Source organism: Pongo abelii, chromosome 5 (genome assembly GCF_028885655.2).
Source record: "Pongo abelii isolate AG06213 chromosome 5, NHGRI_mPonAbe1-v2.0_pri, whole genome shotgun sequence".
Taxonomy (NCBI): Eukaryota; Metazoa; Chordata; class Mammalia; order Primates; family Hominidae; genus Pongo; species Pongo abelii.
Genome location: NC_071990.2, coordinates 30,598,942 through 30,622,824, shown reverse-complemented (window position 1 = coordinate 30,622,824; position 23,883 = coordinate 30,598,942). Strand labels below are relative to the sequence as shown.

The window sequence follows — 23,883 nt, the reverse complement described above, 5'->3', positions numbered from 1 at the left end:
CATGAGCCACCGCGCCTGGCCTATAACATTTTTTAAATTGTTAAATAAAAAGGATGACTCTGGAGGCTGTGCTGAGAACAACCTGGGCGGGAGGTGGGAGGGGGCGGGCAGCAGAGAATGGGCAGAAATGACAAAAGCAGGGAGATCTATTAGGAGATGATGGTGACTCAGACTAGGGTGACAGCAGTGGAGGTGTGAAAAGGGCTGGTTTCTGAATGTATTTTGGAAAAGAGCCAACAAGTTTTGTTAATGGATTGGAGGTCATGTTTGACAAATAGAATTAAGGATGACTCCAATATTTCTGGCCTGAGTTAACTAGAAAGATGTAATTGCCATCAACTGAGACTAAAACATAACCCAAATTTGACCACTTCTCTCCACCTCTACCCTGACCAAGCCATCATCTCTTCTCCCTGGACCACTGCACTGCGCTGGCCTCCTAACTGGTCTGCCTGCTGTCATTCTCATTCTCTAGTCTATCCTTCACACCTACAGTCAGAGGTAGTTTTAAAATGTAAATCCATGAGCCAATCGTGGTGGCTCATGCCTGTAATCCCAGCACTTTGGGAGGCTGAGGCAGGCGGATCAAAAGGTCAGGAGTTCAAGACCAGGCTGGCCAACATGGCGAAACCCTGTGTCTACTAAAAATACAAAAATTAGCTGGGCGTGGTGGTGGGCGCCTGTAGTCCTAGCTACTTGGGAGGCTGAGAGGCAGGAGAATCACTTGAACCCGGGAGGTGGAGGTTGCAGTGAGCTGAGATCATGCCAGTGCACTCCAGCCTGGGTGATGGAGCAAGACTCCGTCTCAAAAAGAAAAAAAAGAAAGGAAATCCATTTGTTCAAAGTATAAAAGTATTTTAAAAAGTATAAAATCCAGAATAAAATCCAAACGCTTTACCATAGTTTACAGGGCTCTGTACAATATGCCCTCTGTTAAACATCTTGATCCCATCTCCCAGTCTAGCCACACTGGGCTTTTTTTTTTTTTTTTGAACCAGTATCTTGGTCTGTCATTAAAGCTGGAGTGTAGTGGTATAATCATAGCTCACTGCAACCTCAAAGGGTCCTCCCACCTCAGCCTCCAACTAGCTAGGACTACAGGCACACGCCACCAGGCCTGGGTACTTTTTAAACATTTTTGCAGAGACAGGGTCTCACCGTGTTGCCCAGGCTGGTCTCAAACTTCTGAGCTCAAGCAGTGCTCCTGCCTCAGCCTCCGAAAGCGCTGGGACTGCAGGCATAAGCCACCACGCCTGGCCTGGCCTTCTATTTTTACTTCAAACACCCCAGAGTCATTCCTGCATCAAGGCCTTTGCCTTTGCTGTTCCGTGTGCCTGGAATGCACTTTCTCCGTGTGTTCATATGGTTTGTTCCCTTGTTTAATTTTCTCTCTATGTGTTACCTCCTCAAAGCAGCTCTCTCTTTGTATCAACCTATTCTCTTCCACCTGTCACTCTCTAACCTCTTTTTTCACTTTATTTTCATTTGGAGCATTTACTGTTACTTAAAATTATATTAACTATGTATATTGTCTATCATCCTCAAAGCAATGTAAGCTCCATATGGGCAGGGATTTTGTCCTTTTTATTGATGTAGCTCCAGCTCCTAAAACAGTGCTTGCCCTACAGTAGGCACTAAAGTGTTCACTGAAAGTATGCAAAGCTTGGCCAGGTGCGGTGGCTCATGCCTATAATCCCAGCACTTTGGGAGGCTGAGGCAGGTAGATCACCTGAGGTCAGGAGTTCGAGACCGGCCTGGCCAACATGGTGAAACCCCGTCTCTACTAAAATACAAAAAATTAGCCGGGTGTGGTGGTGGGCACCTGTAATTCCAGCTACTCGGGAGCCTGAGGCAGGAGAATCACTTGAACCACCCCCTCTCCCCCCCCAAAAAAAGAAAGTATGTGAAGCTTAAATAAGACAAAGACAATGTCTATAAAGAGCTTAGCAGGGTACCTGGCACTGAGCAAGCAGCCAGGTGACGCCATACTCTGAGATCTCTCCCTGCCTCTCTGTCATCCCTCCTTAGTCTCCTTGTCTGGCTTATCCTTGTCCTTCTTCACTTAGCCATTCAATGTCAGAGTTCCTCAAGGCTAAGTTCTGGGCCCTTCATCTGCAGATTCCTCAGAGAGGTCTATCCTAGCCACCATGTCTTTTTTTTTTTTTTTTGGATATGGAGTCTCGCTCTGTTGCCCAGGGTGGAGTACAACAGCGCGATCTCAGCTAACTGCAACCTCTGCTTCCTGGGTTCAAGCCATTCTCCTGCCTCAGCCTCCCAAGTAGCTGGGATTTTTTATAGGTGCCCACCACCACACCTCGCTAGTTGTTGTTATTTTAGTAGAGACAGGGTTTCACCATGTTGGCCGGGCTGGTCTCGAACTCCTGACCTCAGGCGATCCACCCGCCTCAGCCTCCCAGATTACAGGCATGACCCACCGCGCCCGGCCACCATGTCTTGAGTAGCTCCCCAACTACTGTTTCTATTCAGTACCCCATTTATTTCCTTCATATGATTCATCTCAACCTGTAATTACATGTTTGTATACTTTTAAGAAAAACAGTCCCTGAGAATTGGGAACTGGCCTGACAATAACTGGCAGGCTTTGGTGTTGCTGGGAGCTGGCCTGTTGCCCATAGTTAGGCCATGGTACTCTTGTTGAACATAAACTATCTCACAGAAAATCAGTGTCAAACAAGGTCATTCTGTGTTTGTGATGAAATTAGACAAACTTCAAAATCTTGTCTAAGCACAAAAACACCAAACAGTTCCCTGTCAGCTAAAATGTGTTGGCTTTTTTACCTTACAGCTTTAGCCATATTTCATTTCTCCCTCCTTCTAGGTAAGATTAAGAAGTAGTCATAGAATTGCCCCTGCTTTCTGACAGCCTCTAAGCCAGAACAATTTCCTGCTTCTTTTGAAATCACCAAACACAAACCCTAATCCTGTCATTCCTAGCCCTCTTTTAGGGAGATAACCTCTGTAGAATTAATAAACTCAACTTAAATGCTTGCCCATAAGTTGAGGAGCTATAAGTTAACTTTTAAGAAGTTTCTTCCGGCTGGGCGCAGTGGCTCACGCCTGTAATCCCAGCACTTTGGGAGGCCGAGGCAGGCAGATCACGAGGTCAGGAGATCGAGACCATCCTGGCTAACACGGTGAAACCCCATCTCTACTAAAAACAAAAAATTAGCTGGGCATGGTGGTGGGCGCCTGTAGTCCCAGCTACTCGGGAGGCTGAGGCAGGAGAATGGCGGGAACCTGGGAGGCGGAGCTTGCAGTGAGCCGAGATCGTGCCACTGCACTCCAGCCTGGGCGACAGAGCTGAGACTCTGTCTCAAAAAAAAAAAAAAAAAAAGAAGTTTCTTCCCAGACAACTGGTGTTCTCAGCCCTTCCTCCATCCTGAGGCTTTGAACATGGACGAGGAAGCCAGAGCTTCACTTTGGACAGTGAATAGAAGTTTGTGGTTGTGAATCTGAAAGTTGGGGGTTGAGGTTCTGAATACTCAGGGACCTTGTAGTGGTGGCATTGTCACACATCTTGGATTGTTGATTGTCCACCTCTTGACCTGTGAGAGAAATAAACTTCTATCTTTTTTTAAATTATTTATTTATTTTTATTTTTATTTTTTATTTATTTATTTTTGAGATGGAGTCTTGCGCTGTCGCCCATGCTGGAGTGCAGTGGTGCGATCTCGGCTCACTGCAAGCTCCACCTCCCGGGTTCACGCCATTCTCCTGCCTCAGCCTCCTGAGTAGCTGGGACTACAGACACTGGCCACCACGCCTGGCTAATTTTTTTTGTATTTTTAGTAGAGATGGGGTTTCACCATGTTAGCCATGTTAGCCAGGATGGTCTTGATCTCCTGACCTCGTGATCCACCCACCTTGGCCTCCCAAAGTGCTGGGATTACAGGCATGAGCCACCGCGCCCAGCCATAAACTTCTATCTTAAGATTTCTTTTTAAATGGCAGTTACATAAGCCAGAACTACCTGGAGAAATCTGATACTTTTATTTTGACCTGTAATTTTCAAATGTCTACTTTTCTCCAACTCTACTACCCAAGTCTATGTCACCATCGTGGCTCACTTGTACTACTGAAGTAGCCAGTAGCCTTCTAACTAACTTCCAGGTCCAAGGTGGGCCCTCTCCATACAAGCTGATTTTTTTTTTGAAAAGCCAGCCTAAGCCATGATACTCCCCTGTCTAAAATTCTTCAAAGGCTTCTGTTCTAAGAAAAGAGCCAAATCTTCATGTTTTCCAAGGCCCTGAGTGGTCTAACTCCTCTTTCTTCTGCATCATCTCCCACTGTCCCTAGGTTTCTTAGCTCCTCTTCCCCTAGGTCTTTTAGCGAAGACCTTTGCCTTGACTTCCCTCTCCCACCCCACCTCCTGTTTATCCTTTGGAGCTTGTCTCAGTTGCATCTCCTACCCCGACTCCCTTTATTACACAACTCCCTTTCACCCACTTTTCTTCCCTGTCTTCTTCCCAGCACTTTTGACAGGTTTAACTTTACATGCTATTTGTGATTATGAGAGACCTGTCTTCCCTGTACATTTTAAATCCATTGGCTTTGGCTGTCAGTTATCTGTAGTGCTTGGTATATTGCCTGGCCCACAGGCATTCGCAAATTGCTGCTGAAAGACTCCTTCATCATTACCACTCCATAAACACAAACTCTGCAAAGTAAAATATTTAGAAATAACTCCACGGACACCTGGCCTTTCCTTTTTCTTACAAAACTTTGCCCTTGAACATAAGGCAGCTTGGTCTGGTTGATGCCTACAGGCTAATGGAACCTCCATTGTTTTTCTTCAGGCTGGAAGAACCTTAAGCTTTGTCATTCCCCATCACTAGTGTGTATGAACTAAAGAATGAGCTGACTCCACCAGGTGAGAACAGCTTTATCTGCACCTCCAGAGATGACTAGAACACAGGGATTAAATAAAATGCTGGTTTCCACTGCATTTATTACTAATATAAAAAAAGTTAAAAAGAAAAAAACAAAACAAAGCGTCATTCTCAGTTCTCCAAAAGCTCTCATCCCTCCCTCTTGCCAATACAACTCCTGACCCATTTCCTCAGGGCCAGTTCAAAACTGAACCTGTTCACTGCTGTTTTCACAGAAAACAACCAGTGCCAGGGATGTAGGGGAAGAGGGTTGGAAGAGGGCGACAGTACTGTCCAGGTTCCACCCAAAGATAGGCAAGGTGGAGATTCACAGAATTCAAATGAATGGACTGGTGGCCTCACGATGACACAGTCTAATTAAAATGGGCTGGAAGGGATCTAGGTAGGATAAAGCCATTGGAGGCTTTGTAAGACATGTCATGGGCCTGTGTCAGACCCAGAATAACCAACAGGAGAAGAATGGGGAGGGCCAGGGAGGCAGTCTGATGGAAAGTTCACAATTCTCCCATGTTGGGAAGTGGGAAAGTCCAGAGGGCACCAAGCGCCTCACTCATTTTGGCAGGAAAACTTATTCTAGTGCTGGAAAGTCACAAAAATGCCACGGACACTGAGAAAGGCTACAAGGGGATGCACAGTTTCACAAAGCACGGTGATCATAGACCATAGTGGTGGGGATCATGCTACTGACAGAGAAACTATGAAATCCAAAGGCAGGGAGAGTGGCCTTTTAGGAAGTAACTCTGCACCAGTCACCCAAACTTGACCCCAGGTTAGACAACCTGGCTGAGTTTCACAAGCAGCTGACAACATTGGGGGTAGGGAATGTCACATAAAAAGGACTTAAAACAGCAGCTAAAAGAAGGGAATGGTAGGAAACCACTCCAGGGCTCTCAGGAATTGAGGGCAATACTGGGGAACAGGTGGACAGATGCACAAGAAACAGCACCAAAGAGGTTTCCTGTTCAGCAGTCATTTGATGATGGGAAAGAAGATCCAGGAGGCAACTGAAAGGAAGCAAAGATGGGTCCCGAAGGCGAGTCTCTACAGGCTGGATCAGAAGAAAGCGCGTATACCGCGCACCAGTGATGCAACACAACTCTGGACCCCACACAGGGGAGGTGGTGGATGGGGTGGGTGTGTCACTGACTGAGGGTGTTAGAAGAGCCTCACAGTAGCCATCATAGGGCTACAGAGAAATAAATGGCCGCTAGGTCACAGACAACTCCTTCCAGCCTGGATGGGAAGGCACAGTCTCACAGAGGAGGTCCATTGACGCCTGGGTGGTAGAAGGCACAGAGGTCCTCATATCGACAGTGGCCCTTTTTGGCAAAATGTCGGCAGACAGGGCGGTCGGATTTGTCTGTGAACAAGTGAAAATGGAACAGTTAAAAATTTGAGCAACAAAGAAAACAAATACAATGAAACGCAGAGACAGAAGGAGAACTGATTTTCTACCCCCTACCATTTCCAGGTATTTTGGAATGGTAGTCTTTCTCCTGGGAGAAATAACATTCAGGTCTACTTCTGCTTCAAAAGCAAAAAGGAAAGCCCAGAGAAGATCGTGAATGATCTTCTGAAAATTAGGTCACTCTGGGAGTAATGGGCATAACAAAATGGACCTCACCTTCCATAACCTGGGGGTCATCCTTGGGCGGGCAGGTATTCTTGATAAGAGACCAGCTTTTGAGCCTTCGAGGGTTTCTCTGTTCTTTGTGAAAGCTTCCCCTGGTGGGACCCCCATGGCCTGGCCCCGGAAAAGGAGGTTCTGCATTGACTCCCCACCAACCACGACCATATGGGCTAGACCTGGGGCCAAGGCCTCTCCAAATTGGGCCTCTACCCCAAGGAGGAGGTGGGAGACTCAGCAGTGGTGGAATCAGTGGTCCCCTTGATCCTGGAGGACCTCTGTGAAGAGCTGGAGAGAGAGAGAGAGAAAGACACAGAAAGGTGTCTAATGGGCAGCTGAATCCTGATAAGCCGTGATTAAAAAAATTTTTTTTATTGAAGAACAGCATACATACACACCAGTTTTAAGTGCACAACCCAATTCTCACAAAGTAGACACACGAGTTTCCACCACCAGGTGAAGAGATAAAGCCTTATTAGCACCTCAAAAGATCCTCCCCTTGTGCCCCTTTTCCCATTACCCACCCTCCTCCCCAAAGGTAACCACTATCCTGACACCATAGGTTAGTTTTTGCCTGTGTTTGAACTTCACAAAAATGGAATCATACAGTCTGCATTCTTTTATGTCTGGCTCCTTTCGCTCAACATCATGTTTGTGAGATTCATCCAGGTTGCCTGTAGCAGTAGTTCATTCATTTTCGTTGCAGTGTAGTCCCATTGCATGCATACACAACAATTTATTTATCCATTCTACTGATGATGGGCATGTGGGTGGTATCCAGTTTGGGGCTATAACGAGAAATGCCACTATAAACATTTTTATACATGTTGTTACACATATGTATGCATTTCTGTTGAGTATATACATAGTAGAGGTATTACTGGGTTATAAAGTATATGTTATGCTCAAGTTTCATACATAATGCCAAACTTTTTTTTCAAAGTGGTTATACCAATTTGCACTCTCACCAGCAGTTGTCCTATAGCCTTGACAACACTTGGAATTGTTAGGTTTTTAAATTTTGCCATGGTGAGTGTGAAAAGTGGTGGTTATTTTTTTGTTTGGTTATTATTTGGTTACTATTATTTATTTAATGAGAGATTGGGTCTTGCCACACTGCCCAGGCTGGTCTTGAACTCTTGGGCTCAAGTGATCCTCCCACCTTGGTCTCCTAAAGTGCTGGAATTACAGGCATGAATCATCATGCCTTGTTTTGTTTTGTTTTTATTGTGGTAAAAAACACATAAAATTTACCATCTTAACTATTTTTAAGCATACAGTTCAGTAGTGTTACATATATTCATATTGTTGTGAAACAGATCTCCAAGTTTTTGTTTGTTTTTTGAGATGGAGTCTCGCTCTGTCGCCCAGGCTGGAGTGCAGTGGCACAATCTTGGCTCACTGCAACCTCTGCCTCCTGGGTTCAAGTGATTCTCCTGCCTCAGCCTCCCAAGTAGCTGGGATTACAGGCACCCACCACCACGCCTGGCTAATTTTTGTATTTTTAGTAGAGACGGAGTTTCACCATATTGGCCAGGCTGGTTTTGAATTCCTGATCTCATGATCCGCCATCCTTGGCCTCCCAAAGTGCTGGGATTACAGGCACGAGCTACCATGCCCGACCTCCAAAAGTTTTTTATTTTGCAAAACTGAAACTCTGTACCCATTAAACAAAACTCCCCTTCCTCCAGCTTCCTTCCCCCAGCCTCTGGTAACCATCATTCTACTGTTTCTTTGAATTTGACTTTATTTTTATTTTTTGTTTTGACAATCTTGCTGTCATCCAGGCTGGAGTGCAGTGGCGTGATCTCGACTCACTGCAACCTCTGCCTCCCAGGTTCAAGCAATTCTCATGCCTCAGCTACCTGAGTAGCTGGGATTACAGGTGTGCACCACCATGCCCAGCTAATTTTTCTATTTTTAGTAGAGACAGAGTTTTGCCATGTTGGCCAGGCTGTTCTCGCACTCCTGACCTCAAGTGATCCGCCTGCCTCGGCCTCCCAAAGTGCTGGGATTACAGGCGTGAAGCACCACGCCCGGCCCCTGAATTTGACTTTAGACACCTCAGATAAGTGGAATGATACACTATGTCTTTACTTAACATAAAGTCCTCAAAGTTCATCCATGTTGTAGTATGTGACAGCATTTTCTTCCTTCATAAGGCTGAATAATATTTCATTGTATGTACATGCCACATTTTGTTTATCCTTCCATCAGTGGACACATGGGTTGCTTCCACCTCTTTGTTATTGTGAATACTGCTGCTATGAACATGAGTCTGCAAATATCTCAAGACCCTGCTTTCCATTTTTTTTTATATATACCTGGAAGCAGGAGTTCTGGGGTAATTCTATTTTTAATTTTTTTGTCATCTGGTAGTTCTATTTTTAATTAAGAGGAACCTCTTCATATTGTTTTCTATAGTAGTTTCACCATTTTATAATCCCAGCAGCAGTACACAAGAGTTCTAATTTCAAAGTGGTATATTTTTATCTTGCATTTACTTGACGATTAACGATATTGAGTACTTGTTCATTTAGACCTTTAGTTCATTTAGATCTCCATTTTAATAAGGTGTCCTGTGTTTTTGTCAATTTTTCAAATGGCTTGTCTGGAAGAGTTCTTTATATATTATAGATACAGGATCTTTATTGGTTATATTTATTGCAAATATCTTCTATTGTATGGCTTCCTGTTAATTTCTTAATGGTATTATTTGGCAAGTTTGTATTTTGTTTTTTCTTTTTTTTGAGACAGAGTCTCACTCTGTCGCCCAGGCTGGAGTGCAGTGGTGCAATCTCAGCTCACTGCAACATCCGCCTTCCAGGTTCAAGCGATTCTCCTGTCTCAGCCTCCTGAGTAGCTGGGATTACAGGCACACACCACCATGCCCGGCTAATTTTTGTATTTTTAGTAGAGACAGGGGTTTCACCATGTTGGTCAGGCTGGTCTTGAACTGCTGACCTCGTGATTCGCCCGCCTTGGCCTCCCAAAGTGCTGGGATTACAGGCGTGAGCCACCGTACCTAGCCGCAAATTTATATTTTCTAACGGATTTCAATTTATCAATCTTTCCTTTATGGTTAGTGTCTATACGTGCATTTCTTGTCGGTTTAAGAACTCTTAGCTACTCTTAGAAAATACATTTACTTTCTAGAATAATTATTCTCTTACCTTTTATACTTAGATCTACAGTCCATTTGAAATAGATCTTTGTATATGATTATGAGTGCAAGGTGAAATTCCATTTTTTTCACATGAATATCCAATTGATCCAATATCATTTATTGAAAAGACCAACTTTTCAATTCCATCTTCATCATAAATGAAGTGTCCACACATGTATGGGCCTGTTATTGGACTCTTCGGGACATAAGTCCTGTTGACTTATGTCTATCATTGTGTCCAAACTGCATCGTTGTAACTATTGTAGCTTTATAGTAAGTCTTTTTTTCTTCTTCTTGTATTTAGAGACGGGATCTCACTATGTTGCCCAGGGTGGCCTCAAAAACTCCTGGGCTCAAAGGATCCTCGCACCTCAGCCTCCTGAGTAACTGGGACTACAGGCGTGTGCCACCATGCCCAGCTTACAAATCTCGATATTCATAGTAAGCCCTCTCACTGCAAGATTGTCTTGACAGTCTCTCACCTTGATATTTTGCATTTCCCTATAATAATGTTTATTTCCACAAAAACATTATGGGTGTTCTGACTTGGAATGCATGAAATCTATTTATCAATTTGGGAAGAAGTGACATTTTTACAACATTGAGTTTTTAAATCAGCAAATATACAACTTCTCTCCATTCATTTAGGGATGGAATCCCTGATCTTTTGATTTTTAAGTCCTTCCTGGGTTTTATCCCCTCCCTTGCTGTCTTCTCTACGACCTAATACAAGGATCAGGGCCCCTTCCTCCTCACCTGACTTAGGGTCGCCAGGTTTTCCATTGGCCATGGGGGGAGGGCCCAGAAGGCTGGGTGGTCCTAAGAGCAGACATGAAAATATGGTCATCAGAATGGATTAAAGGACTGATGATTCTGTTCTTAGGTGTTTTTCTTGTATTACTTATTTCTTAATTCAACCAGTAAAGTCAGGTATATTTTCAGCAGTCTTAGGAGTTCTCACCCCATCTATCTGCCCTTTTTTTCTGCAAAGCTGTTTCAGGGTTTGCAAAAAGTAGATATTCAATCAAAGGGGATAATGCAGGAAAAAATACTGACAACTTTTTCTTTTCTTCACCGTACCGTCGCTATCCAAAACAACCTAAGTGTCTCCAGACATAAACCAATCCCTCACCTTAACTGCTGGCCAGAGGACTAGTTTAGAGAAAGCTGCACCTGTAGCTTTTCAGTCAAAGTCTGGATACAAACTGTCATCCCAGTCATCGCAATCTGCAACATCTCTACTGCCCCTTTCCCCTACTGTTCTGCGGCTGCGCAAAAGAGCTCTTTATTCTCTCCACCCCCGTCTTCTCCAGAAAGGTTTGGGGCCGTATTGAGGTTGATGATTCCAGCAAAAGAACTCCTGGTTCAAGGCTCCATTTGGGACAGCCCCGCTTCCATCCCTCCCCAGCGCGTGCGCCCTTCCTCCTTCCGTTACAGCCCCCTCCTTCGCACCTTATTAGCCCCTAGCCCCTCGCCCGGACGGGCTTGACAGGCATGTGCACATCCCTCCCAGACCCCTCACCGATGGGACTCCCATCCTCCTCATCTCCAGTCTCTTCCCGCTCGGGCAGTGGGGGCTGCTGCTGTGTCGGTGGCTGGTGCTGATTCTGCTTCTTTCGTTTCGGCATCGTGTCTGCGGCAATGGCTGCAGCAGGATTTGGAGGGTAGTGAGGAAGGGGCACGCGGGGATCCTGTTTCCGCTTCCGGGGGGTCGGTGGGCAGCAATGCTGAGGCTCCCGCCATTCCACTTCCGGAAGGTTGCGGAGAACATCTGCGGCGGCCGCATTCCGGAGTAAACTGCCTCCCTCCGTCTCTGCCAGGCATGGCGGCAATCTCACACCTTCCCTTTGCTGCGTTTCTATAAATGCTTTGAAAAAATTACTCTCTTCTTCCCTCGCTGGAAAACACCACAACCAGCTCCTCAGCGTGTGTCACAGAGTCAACAGGCTCTCGGGCCAGAGGGCCTGAGAAGAGGACTGTCGCACCGTTAGATCGCCACATCCGGTCCTCGGTTACTATGGTAACAGCTGCAGGCACAACTTCGTGCCCTTTGACCTCCCCCCAAAAGTCCTAGTCCCGCCTGGGTTTCCCTTCTCGCCCGCTTTTGCACTTATGATCTGTAAACCTGCTCCTTATCATCGTTCCCACAAGGAATTTGGGTCCCAACAGGTCGGCACCCAGGACTCTCAGACCGCCGCCCTCCCCTAAAGACCTCTGACCGTGCCCCCGGTGTAGTCCAGCAACGGGGCTTCATTCCCGGGACGCATAGTCTCGGCTTTCCACTAAGGTCAAGCCCGGGGCTTGGTAGTATAGCCTCAGCGTGTCCACGCCCCCTCTCCCCTAGGTAGTAGGCCTCGCCCTCCGCTCCGCCGCCCCCTCCAGGTGAGTGGTAGCTTCTCCCGGGAGCGCAAGGTAGTGATGACACGCGCCCCCCCTCCTCCGAACGCGAGTTGGTAGCGTCCGTGACGGAGTTAGCCTGGTCCTCCCACGCGCGCCTCCTTCCTCGCCGCCGGGGCGCCCTCTCGGTGCCACTGGCTCTCACGTGCCAGTAGCCCACCCCGCATCATCCTCCCGCCTCGCTCCTGGAGGGAAGTGACTATATCTCCCCCGTCCGCCTTCCATCGCCGCCGCGGCGGCAATTCTGTCGGGCCCGCCCGCTGACGTCACTTGCTAGCCCCGCCTCCTCTAGGGTCCCGGGCCCCTGCGGCGGGGGCTGCCCCGGGGGGCAGTCAGTTGAGGCGGCTGGAGCTCGGCGGAGGGCGGGCCAGGTGACTGGTCCGGGCCATGCCGAGGAAGAAGCCCTTCAGCGTGAAGCAGAAGAAGAAGCAGTTGCAGGACAAACGGGAGCGGAAGAGAGGTCAGTGCGGGAGCGGGAGGAGGGGGCGGGGCTCGGGCTTCCGCACATCTGGAAGGAGGGGTGTGCCCGCTGCACCTCTGGGGATCGTGGGAGGGGGTCGTGGGACCGCGTCAACCCTCGCGGCCTATCGCGGAGGGGATCCCCCACCCCACCCCCCCTACATCTGGAAGGGGTGGGGAAGGATGGAGAGTTGGGGGAGGGGAATCCCTCCAGCTAGCACGGGGCGCCGTCCCCACTGCTCCCTGGAGGAGTGACTCCCCCCACGCACATCCGGGAGGGTCCCGAATAGGGTGTCTGGGAGGACTGAGCGTCGGAAGAAGTTGAGTGGGATGAAAGGGAGTCAGGCCGATGAGGGAGAGGGTCTTATGGCCCCTGAGAGCTGGCCAGCACTGGCGTCACCGGCCCCTCCCCGCAGGGCTTCAAGATGGGCTGCGCTCCAGTTCCAACAGCCGCAGCGGGAGCCGGGAGCGGCGAGAGGAACAGACCGACACCTCGGACGGGGAGTCTGTGACCCATCATATCCGCAGGCTTAACCAGCAGCCTTCTCAGGGGCTGGGTCCACGAGGCTACGACCCAAATCGGTGAGGGTGGGAGGGGGCGCTGGTCCCGGCTTTCCCGCCTACCCGGAAGTCAGAGCTGTGGGGGAAAGCGGGCTGCTACTGGTGAAGACGGTAGGCCTGGGATGCCACAGTTCTCCGCTTGCCACTCGGCTCCCCACAGCGGGCCACAATCTTCCTTTCCAGAGGGGCTGGAGAGAGTTGGGCTTTTAGAAGGAGAAGGCTGAATATTGCCTGAAAGAAGGACTTGGGGGAATGGAAGTCTGACTTGAGAGAGGAGACTTGAACGACTCTGGAGAGAATGCTTTGCGAAGTTGATTGTACAAGAGGGGAGAAAATAGGAGTTTGTGGCCACAGGATTGCGCTGGATGTCTCGGTCCCTGTTCCCTTAGATACCGACTGCATTTTGAGAGAGACAGCAGGGAGGAGGTAGAGAGGAGAAAGAGAGCAGCCCGGGAGCAAGTTCTACAGCCGGTCAGTGCTGAGGTGTTGGAGCTGGACATCCGGGAGGTCTATCAGCCTGGCTCAGGTGAGTGAGAGCAAAGACAGGCATTGGGCTGGGGAAGGAGTTTGGAAAGGTAAGAGCCGACTGTGAGGAAGGAGGGGTGGGTCTGGGATGTACTCTTGAATCCTGAAGATTTCCTCACACTTGGACTTTTTCCTGAATTCCCAGTTCTGGACTTTCCTCGACGTCCTCCTTGGAGCTATGAGATGTCCAAGGAGCAACTAATGAGCCAAGAGGAACGGAGCTTCCAAGAGTATCTTGGGAAGATTCATGGGGCTTACTCCTCTGAGAAACTCAGCTACTTTGAGCACAATCTGGAGGTGACAGTGTACTCTAGGGACAGAAGTGGGGCATAGTGACCTATGGTCAAATTGGTTTGGGATCAGGCTGGAGAGGGACTCTGTTTTCAGTTTCTCTTCCTGATCCTGTCTTTTTAGACATGGAGGCAGCTGTGGCGGGTGTTAGAGATGTCTGACATCGTCCTGCTTATCACTGATATCCGACATCCAGTGAGTACTAGGGATAAGGGCGGGCAAGGAGGAGGGAGAAAGGTTTTTCAGGGGCAAAGGTCAGAGGCAAGAGTTGGGAGACAGAGAGGTATCTATCTTCCTGTCTTTCTAATCTCTACCTAGTGCTGATGTCTGCAGTTAGGAACTAAGTTTTTATTCTCTTATAGCCTGTCATTCCTCCCTTGGCCAGCTCACTCTCCTCTTCAAAACAGCCATGTCCTGTCCTTTAGCCCATCACAGACCAATAGAAAATCCAAGTGTGGAGCTCCAGGGATTCTATGAATGCAGTTGGGGGCTTCCTCCTGCCCAGCCCAAAGATGCCCTTTCTTCCTTATCTCATTTCTCTAGCACTGCCACATCAATTGCTACAGAACACACCTGGAATGCTAGAGTAGTAGTTAAGGCTGTAGACTGCTGCTGGACTGCCCTGTGTGAATCCTAGCTCTGCAACTTCACTCTTATCCTCCAGTGGGAGAAAGGGAGGTCTGTGAGGACCATCTAGGTTGGAGGTCCTTAATAATATATACACACACATACTCACATTTACATCATGTGCACATCAATATACACAGGCATGTTTGCACACATGTTCACAGTCACATTAACACAAACATGCACACATGTGCACGTACTTGCATGCATGCATATATGCATGTGTACACACTTATATAGTTGTGCACCCACAAAAACGACTAATTTCTACCCTAACCCCCATCCCTGTTTCCGATCCCAGCCTTTACCTCAGTGTGCTGAGTGATGCTGTTTCCTTGTCTTGTTTTGGGTTCATTTCCATCTCTAATTATGACCTATAGGAAGCCCTCTGAGACTCAGAAGTATTACTAACCCCTGTTTTGTCTTCGTTTTTCAGTTTGTCTGGTTTAGTTTTTAGCCCAGAGTCTGCTACCACCAGGGCCTTGTCTCTGAGCTATACCTGCTGAGTGGGGAGCTGGAGGCAGAGAACTCTGGGTTGACCTTTCACTGCTCCATCGTCTTATCAACCCTGTCCTAGGTTGTGAATTTCCCGCCAGCACTTTATGAGTATGTGACTGGAGAACTTGGGCTGGCCCTGGTGCTGGTTTTGAACAAGGTGGATCTGGCCCCGCCAGCTCTTGTGGTTGCCTGGAAGCATTATTTCCATCAACACTATCCCCAGCTCCACGTCGTTCTTTTCACCTCTTTTCCTCGGGATCCCCGCACCCCACAGGACCCTAGCAGTGGTGAGTGGGCAATGAGAGAGGGCAACTTGGAGAGGTGAGTTGGCAGGGGACAAAGGGGAGAACAGAGAGGCTTATTGACAAGGGGGTACCTGGTCTTGGGCCTAAGGGTGGTGGGAGAGATGAGAGGCCTAAGCCCGTGTGCCAATCCTTTTGTGCCCTCTGATCTCAGTCTTGAAGAAGAGTCGGAGGCGGGGGAGAGGATGGACTCGGGCCCTGGGGCCAGAGCAGTTGCTGAGAGCCTGCGAAGCCATCACTGTGGGGAAAGGTATGTGGCCCTTAGAGGAGGGCTGTAGGAGGACATGGGGGAGACCAAAGATGCAGAATCATTTTGCTCACCTTTCCTGAAGCCAACCCCTCTATGGTGGATATATGCAAGAGGCCAGGGGAAGGGACAGAATGAGGAGCAGACTGACTTGGTGGGATGAGAGGCAGCAGGTAGTCGGGAGCCTCAGTGGCTTGCTGCCTTTAGCCTTCCCAATACTTTTCAGAAGCTCAGAGAAACATGCATGATTCCAGGGAGGGTGGGGTCAAGTGACTTTTGGGAGATTCTCTGACCTGCTCTTGTTCAGGTTGGCACTGTACAACTCCAGAGGGTGCCAGTTACATAATCTGTGCAGGGCACAATATGTGCCATCATGCACAGCAGCCCTGGGGAGAACCTCTTTAATCTTCTCCTTCTTTGAGCAGTGGACTTGAGCAGCTGGCGGGAGAAGATTGCTCGGGATGTGGCTGGGGCCACCTGGGGTAATGGCTCTGGGGAGGAGGAGGAAGAGGAGGATGGCCCAGCAGTCCTGGTGGAGCAGCAGACTGATTCAGCAATGGAGCCAACTGGCCCAACCCGAGAGCGCTACAAGGATGGGGTGGTGACCATCGGCTGTGTGGGTAAGGAAGTGGCAGCTTGTGCATGGTGGCCTCCAAGGAGGTACAGAGTTTTCATATTTGGAGAAAAGAGAGGGCGATCAGGTCTCATTAGGCCCCAGGGTGTCTGAGGGGGTGATCTCTGCCAGTGGCGGTGGGCAAGGCAGAAGAGGCATCTGCTGCAGTGGAAAGATCATGACAGCCTGAGTTAAATTCCACCTCTTCTCAGCTGTGAGGTCTTGAGTAAGTGATTTTGCTACTCTGAGTCTTAGTTACTTTGATTTTAAAAATAAGGACATTGATACCTGATTAAAAGAATGGATGAGGGCCATGTGTGAGGGCTCATGCCTACAGTCCCAGTGCTTTGGGAGGCTGAGGTGGGAGGATTGCTTGAGACCAGGAGCTCAAGACCAGTCTGGGCAACATAGTGAAACCCCATCTTTACAAAAGATAAAGAAAACTAGCCAAGTGTGGTAGTGTGTGCCTGTAGTCTCTGCTACTTCAGAGGCTGAGGCAGGAGGATCACTTGAGCCCAAGAGTTCAAGGCTGCAGTGAGCTATGATTGTGCCACTGCACTCCAGCCTGGCTGACAGAGTGAGACCCTGTCTTTAAAAAAAAGAATGGATAATGGATGTGAGGAATGATGGGAATAGTGTTGAGAGAGCGTAAGAATGCCTGATAAATAGTGATAACAACAATAACAATTATTATTGTTAAAACTCAGTATTTACATGGTGCTTACTATGTAACAGGCACTGTTTTAAGTGGTTTATATAAACCATTTGAATTGTAGTAATTAGTCTGTAGTACAGTGATCATCAAATCATAGTAGGAGCTCAGCAAGTATTAGTATCCTTCTAGGTTTTAACCCTTTAAGTTTGTTGCCAAGGAGAATCTCCTCTTAAGGGCTTTGTCTCAGCTCACAGTGGAGGAAAAAAGGAATGTATGATTAGGACCCAGGGCCCGTCTTCATTTAGGGTGGGAGAGGTAAGAAGAGACTTTGGACAAGTTGTGGTATCTGAGGTGATATTGGAACCAAAAAGGGCCCAACCCAGAATGAATTGGGGAGTGTGGAGTGGGTAGTTGGGCTCCTTGGAAGTGCCCTGACTTATCTCTCAGTGTCCTTTTTGTCTTTGGAAGAACCTGCCTTACTGCTGAGTGATTGCTCCTCTTTCCAGTCATTTCACCCGGCTGTCCCTTCCCTGACTTCTGATCCTAGGCTCCCTGTCACAAGGAGCCTCTGTTCCCTCTCTTAGCAGCCTCTGTTCCCTCTCTTAGCAGCCTCTGCTCTAGCTGGTCTCTATTCCAGGTGGTGTGAGAGGGAGAGTGCTGTGGCACAGGCACCCCTGAGTTTGGATTTCCCTCCAGCTCTCATTCATTTACCCATTCAACAAATATGTACTGAACACTTAACCAGGTGCCAGATATTCTAGGGATGGGACATACTGCTGTGGAAATGGCAAAAAGGTCTGTACATTCATGGAGCTTATTTTCTTGTGAGTAAATAGATTTTGTGATCCGAAATCATGTAGGGGCAGTGAAGGCAATAAAGCAATGAAAGGGGATAGAGAGTGACTGAGAGGAGAGGTGCTCAGGGAAAACCTCCCTGAGGAGAGAACTGGATGATGAGATGAAGTGAGCCATTCAGAACTGTGGGGAAAGGGTCTTGAGGAGGGAACGGGCTTGGAGATTCTAGGACCAGCAAGAGTGCCCGGGGGATTGGAGTATGGGAGCCAGATCAGAGTACTGGGGATGAGGTCAGCAAGATCGCCAGGGCCCATATCATGTAGAGCCCTGAGGCTGTGACAGTCATTTTGGATTTTATTCCAAGTCTCATGAGAAGCCAAGGGTAGGTTTTGAACAGGAGAATGATAGGATCTGATTTTGTTTCTTATAAGTTTACCTCCTGAGTAGAGAATAAATGATGGGGGGTGGGCAAGAAAGGGAGCAGAGAGAGCAGTCGAGGCTATTTCAGTAATCTAGGAGAGAAATAAGAGTTGCTTAGAGTAGGATGCTGGAGCTGGAGGTGGTGAGACAGGGCCGGAAGGATGATATATTTTGAAGGTAGAGAAAATGAGATCGCTGATGGCTTGGAGTTGGCACATGAAGGAAAGTGAGGATAAAGAAGGACTTCCAGGTTTTTGTCTTGAGCAACTGGAAATACTGAGATGGGAAGACTGGGGGAGAAGCAGATTTGAAGGCTTTGGGGAGGAGAGGGGAATCAGAAATGAAATTTCAGATTCTTTTTAAATATCCCTAGTGGAGATGTTGCATAGGCAGTGGGCAAGTAGTCAGCAGCTTAGGGGAGAGAAAAGGACGGAAATTTGAATTTAGGAAAGATTTAAATTCGGGGAGCCATTGATGGATATAAGTGGTATTTAAAGCCACAGGATTAGGCTGGGTACAGTGGCTCACGCCTATAATCCCAGCCCTTTGGGAGGCTGAGGCAGGTGGATCACTTGAGGCCAGGAGTTCGAGACCAGCCTGGCCAACATGGTGAAACCCTGTCTCTACCAAAAAATACAGAAAATTAGCCGTGTGTGGTGGTGCATGCCTGTAGTCCCAGCTACTCAGGAGGATGAGGCAGGAGAATTGCTTGAATCCTGGAGGCGGAGGTTACAGTGAGCCAAGATCATGCCACTGCACTCCAGCCTGGGCGACAGAGCAAGACTTCATCAAAAAAAGAAAAAAAAAAAAAAAAGCCATGGAATTGGATGAGATGTAGGAGAGAAAGGAAATAGGTGGAGAAGAGGAGGTCAAGGACTGAGCCTTAGGACAAACCAGCATTTAGTTGGGCAAAGGACAGTGAGAAGGAGGAAAACCAAGGGAGTGTCCCAGAAGTCAAATGAAGAAGGTGTTTGAAGAGGAAAGGAGGGATCAGCTGTATCAACTGTTGCTGACAGGCCAAATGAGAGAACAGAGACCTGCTCAGCGGGCTTGGCAATGTGAACATCCGTGGTTTCAGTGGGGTGGAGAAAGCCAAACTGGAGTAGGCCCATGAGAGAAGGTGCAACAATTTCACATAACATTGTGTGAAAGGAGCCTGACCCAATAGCATCCATACTGCACAATTTCAGTTGTATCAAGTTTGAAAGCTGCAAATTAAGCTGCATTGTTGAGAGATACACAGGTCATAAACTGAAGAGAAATGTAAGGAGTGGATTTCCTTAAAAGGATAAAGCTCGCATGTATAGAGGGAGAGGATTATGATCAAGAAGGATGAGTGGAGGCCGGGTGTGGTGGCTCATGCCTGTAATCCTAGCACTTTGGGAGGCTGAGGCAGGCGCATTACTTGAGGTCAGGAGTTTGAGACCAGCCTGGCCAACATGGCAAAACCCTATCTCTACTAAAAATACAAAAAATTAGCCAGGTGTGGAGCCGAACGCCTGTGGTCTCAGCTACTCAGGAGGTCGAGACATGAGAATCACTTGAACCTGGGAGGATGAGGTTGCAGTGAGCCAACATCGCACCACTGCACTCCAGCCCGGGTAAGGGAGTGAGACTCTGTCTCAAAAACAAAAACAAAAAAACAAGGACAGATGGAACATGTTCTCACACATTGGGTGGTATGGGGTTCATCAGGCTGCACATGTATGTTCTGTGCATTTTTTTGTATGTTGTAGTTTACAGTTACAAAGAAGATAGCAGGAAGAAATGGTGAAAAAAGTAGATAAGTCTTTTAAGGAGTTTTCCTACAAAGTGGACAGAGAAATAGGTCTGGTGGTGGTCGTCAAAGGAGAACTTTTTTCTCCCTCCTTCCCTCCCTTCCTCCTAGATACTTACATGTGTTGCAAAGAGTGAGCACAGTGGTACATCTTTTCTTAGCCACAGTCAGCTGCCCAGGAGCAGTGCTGAATGGGCAGAGCTGGATTTTACAGGGTTGGGATTTTGCCGGGTGAGTAAGATAGAGGGGAGAGGTGGGACCAGGGAGTTCCAGGTCTGTGAACGGGCCTGGCTGAGGAGCTGGATCATGAAATCTGAGTCAAGTAAGAAGGAAATTGAGGACACGAGTTGGGTATTGCATAGTGTTACTGTGTTAAGGTCAGGGGTCAAAGACTTACTGGAATGGAGTAACCAGAGTAAGAGAGCTGGAAAGATGAGTTGTCAGGGCAGAGAGGGGTGCTTGGAATTGAGGCTTTGGAGCTGTGAAGTGACAAGATGCAGGTATTACCACAGGAGTGGGCAGCTGAGGTGGGGTAAAGGAGATGCTCTGTGGAAGGGAGATGAAGGCACTGAAGTCAGCCAGAAACACAAAAACTGGTAGTGGTGAGTGAGCAGAGTGGCAGTGAGCCCCAAGGCTTCCAGTTTTCTCCTTGGACAAGTCATCGTAATTATTATTTTTTTTTTGAGATGGAGTTTTCCTCTTATTGCCCAGGCTGGAGTGCAATGGCATGATCTCGGCTCACTGCAACCTCCGCCTCCTGGGTTCAAGTGGTTCTCCTGCCTCAGCCTCCCAAGTAGCCGCAATTACAGGCGCCCATCACCACGCCCAGCTAATTTTTGTATTTTTAGTAGAGATGGGGTTTCACCGTGTTGGCCAGGCTGGTCTTGAAGTCCTGACCTCAGGTGATCCACCTGCCTTGGCCTCCCAAAGTGCTGGGATTACAAGCGTGAGCCACTGTGCTGGGCCAAGTCATAGTAATTATGAGATGTGGAACACTGATACTGGGTACTTACTGTACTGCAGGCACTGACCCACACAAGTTGTATTGATTATCTCATTTAATCCTGACCACCCTGAGGAAGGGAGGTGTCCACACTGTAAAATGAAGAAACAGAGGCTCAGAAAGTTAGTTGCCCTGACATCACAGAGCTGGTAAGTGGAAGGGCCAGGATTTAACCCTGGCAGCCCAGAGCGTGATTTGTATTCTGCAATAATATTTCCTTAATTTCTGAGCCTTAGTTCCCCTTTTTACCTATAGGTATAGCACCAAGTCCCATCACAGAGTAAAAACCTGTTAAACATTAATTTTCCTTGCCTTCCTCAGGTTTCCCTAATGTGGGAAAGTCCTCACTGATCAATGGGCTGGTGGGGCGGAAAGTCGTGAGTGTCTCCAGAACCCCGGGCCATACCCGATACTTTCAGACCTACTTTCTTACCCCCTCTGTGAAGCTCTGTGACTGCCCAGGCCTCATCTTCCCATCTCTTCTGCCTAGGCAGTTGCAGGTATGACAGGGAGGGTGGGTAAGGGAAACAGAGAAGGTGGGACATTGAGGAAGGTACTGAGTGCTCATTTCCCTCAGGTTCTGGCAGGGATCTACCCTATTGCCCAGATCCAGGAGCCCTACACTGCTGTGGGCTACCTGGCCTCCCGAATTCCCGTGCAGGCCCTGCTCCACCTGCGCCACCCGGAGGCCGAGGACCCCTCAGCGGAACACCCCTGGTGTGCCTGGGACATCTGTGAAGGTGAGTTCCATGTGCCTGGCTTCGCCCCACCTGGTTTCAGCTGCTCTTCCTTACCTGCCTCGCCTTTTACCCTTCCCTGTCTCCTTTCCTCTCCTCAGAGATTCTACCATTGATGAAGCTGCTGTCCACTCACCCCTAGATTTTTGTTGCATAGCCAGTAAGATCTCTGGCCTGGAATGTTTTGGGAAAAACTGGAAGGACTGTGTTATGGGAGTGGGAGTATAACTGGTACCTGGTTAATGCCTTCCCTTTCCATTATTCTTTTCTCTCTCCAGCCTGGGCAGAGAAACGTGGTTACAAGACAGCCAAGGCGGCTCGGAATGATGTGTACAGAGCAGCCAACAGTCTCTTGCGGCTGGCAGTGGACGGCCGCCTCAGCCTGTGTTTTCATCCCCCAGGCTACAGTGAACAGAAAGGTCAGAGCCCAGATATTCTTCCCCAGCCCTCTGCTATGGTGTAGGTAAAAGGGTGTGGGCTTTGTGGCTAGAGAGAGAGAGGGTCAAACCTGGATTCTGTACCTCTTGGCTAGCTCTGTTACTTAACATCTGTGACATTTTCCTGATCTGCAAACTGAGGGTAATAATTGACCCTTAGCATAGTGATTGTAAAGATTGAAGTTGATGTGCACAAAGCTTCTGTTCAGCAATCTGCACATAGGAAGTTGAATGAATGGATGAATTAATGAATGCCAACAGCTATAAAGATTATTGTTATTCCTAGTCTTTGCCTCTTCCCCATCTTTCCCTGGCTTTAGTTCCTTGCTCAAAACTCTCCTCCATTTTTTTCTTGTTTTGGTTCCCCAGGCACCTGGGAGTCCCATCCAGAGACCACGGAGCTGGTGGTTTTGCAGGGCAGGGTGGGGCCAGCAGGTGACGAGGAGGAGGAGGAAGAGGAAGAGCTGAGCAGCTCCTGTGAGGAGGAGGGAGAGGAGGACCGGGATGCGGATGAGGAGGGAGAAGGGGATGAGGACACCCCAACCTCGGCTCCAGGGTCCAGCCTGGCTGGCCGAAACCCTTATGCCCTGCTGGGTGAGGATGAGTGCTGAGTTCCTCGCCCAGCACCATCTTCCCTCCCAGTATCTTTGCTTTTGGACTGACCTGGGGGTATCTCCCCTCTGCCACCCCAATTGTGAATAAAGATTGTTTGCTTTGTAGCCCCTTCCCCAGATGAACTGAGGTGAGAGCAGCTGTTCCAGGCTTACAGCTGTGGGAGGCTTCTCTCCTCTTCTCCCTTTTTTCATGCATTCTCTTTGCAAGGGAAAGTTCTCTTAGGAGTTTGTTTAGTAGGTTCTCAGTCTCTGAAAGCTGCTTCCTCTACCCATTCTCCCACTCTGCACCTTAGGAATCCCATTATCTACATGGGGAGGGGAGGTCTAAATCCGGCTCCCTTTTGGAGTTTGTGCCATTCTCCGATTTGAGCAGCAGCCCTGTGCGCCCCCTGCTGCCAGACCTGCTCATTCCAGGAGCTTCTGGGAGAAGGAACAGTGAGAGAGGAAGTGTACCAAGCTGATGTCTCTTAATGAGATTTTTACAGGAATTGTTCAAATTCAGCAAATATTTATTGAGGGTCTATTGTGTGTCTTGACCTGTGCTGAGCACCAAGCATATAGGGATGTACCACCAGAGCCTGACCTAAATTTGAAGCCTGGCCATGATCAAAACCCCACCTTCAGGCACCCAAGTTTTTGGATTAAGAAGGGTGAATGATGTTCTCCAAATCCTGGGGGCTCATGCAGTATAATTCTAGGACTTCATGTTGATACACATTTTTAGTTAAGGCAAAACGCTTGTGAAAATGTTGATTAAATGTGTACGAGTAGTTTTAATTACTGGTGAACAACTGGTGTGCACATTTATGATTTGAGCAGAACAGCCCTTTAAGTACAGTGTTAAGTTTCATTATTTAAAAGCCTGGCAGCTACGAGTATTTGAGGTACATAGGGGCAGGCACAGAACCAGCCTCCTGAATTCCATTTACTCTGGTTTGGGGGTGGAACAAAGATGATCCAGTGCAGGGTTTGAGCTAGAACCTAGCAGGTGGCCAGAACCATTTTAGGGTTTCACCTCAGCATTTGAGCAGAGATCAGAACTCTCGTGAGTCAGGACACCTTAGGCTTTGCTGTATATCCCTTTGTTAAGCCGGCAGCTAGACTCCTAGATTTAATTCTTTTAGAAATGGGAGAATGAGCTTTTTTATTGACTGCCAGTGTTGTCTGTATTGGATGATAGCAAAAAGTGTAGTTGGACAGGTTGCCCACTAGATGGAGGAGT

The 23,883-nt window shown here is 48.2% G+C and overlaps 2 protein-coding genes across 3 annotated transcripts; one reads left to right on the top strand and one right to left on the bottom strand.

The window, feature by feature from the left end:
• Positions 1-4,939: 4,939 nt before the first annotated feature.
• Positions 4,940-11,412, bottom strand: PRR3 (proline rich 3). Of its 2 annotated transcripts, XM_054558632.2 has the most exons (4): positions 11,226-11,412; positions 10,460-10,522; positions 6,535-6,825; positions 4,940-6,270 (listed from the first exon to the last, which is right to left on the bottom strand). In XM_054558632.2, the coding sequence occupies exons 1-4, from the start codon at positions 11,329-11,331 to the stop codon at positions 6,164-6,166; spliced, it is 567 nt and encodes a 188-aa protein (XP_054414607.1). In that variant the 5' UTR covers positions 11,332-11,412; the 3' UTR covers positions 4,940-6,163. The 2 variants fall into 2 exon arrangements, with proteins under 2 accessions (XP_054414607.1, XP_002816679.1); XM_002816633.5 differs by lacking the exon at positions 10,460-10,522.
• A 1,051-nt stretch (positions 11,413-12,463) lies between these two features.
• GNL1 (G protein nucleolar 1 (putative)) lies at positions 12,464-23,438 on the top strand. Its single transcript, NM_001132355.1, is given in 12 exon segments — positions 12,464-12,560; positions 12,976-13,141; positions 13,510-13,646; positions 13,791-13,942; positions 14,060-14,131; positions 15,141-15,348; positions 15,518-15,613; positions 16,036-16,230; positions 21,195-21,373; positions 21,451-21,613; positions 21,889-22,029; positions 22,417-23,438. Coding segments are annotated over 12 exon segments (1,824 nt in total). The 5' UTR covers positions 12,464-12,487; the 3' UTR covers positions 22,659-23,438.
• Positions 23,439-23,883: the final 445 nt, after the last annotated feature.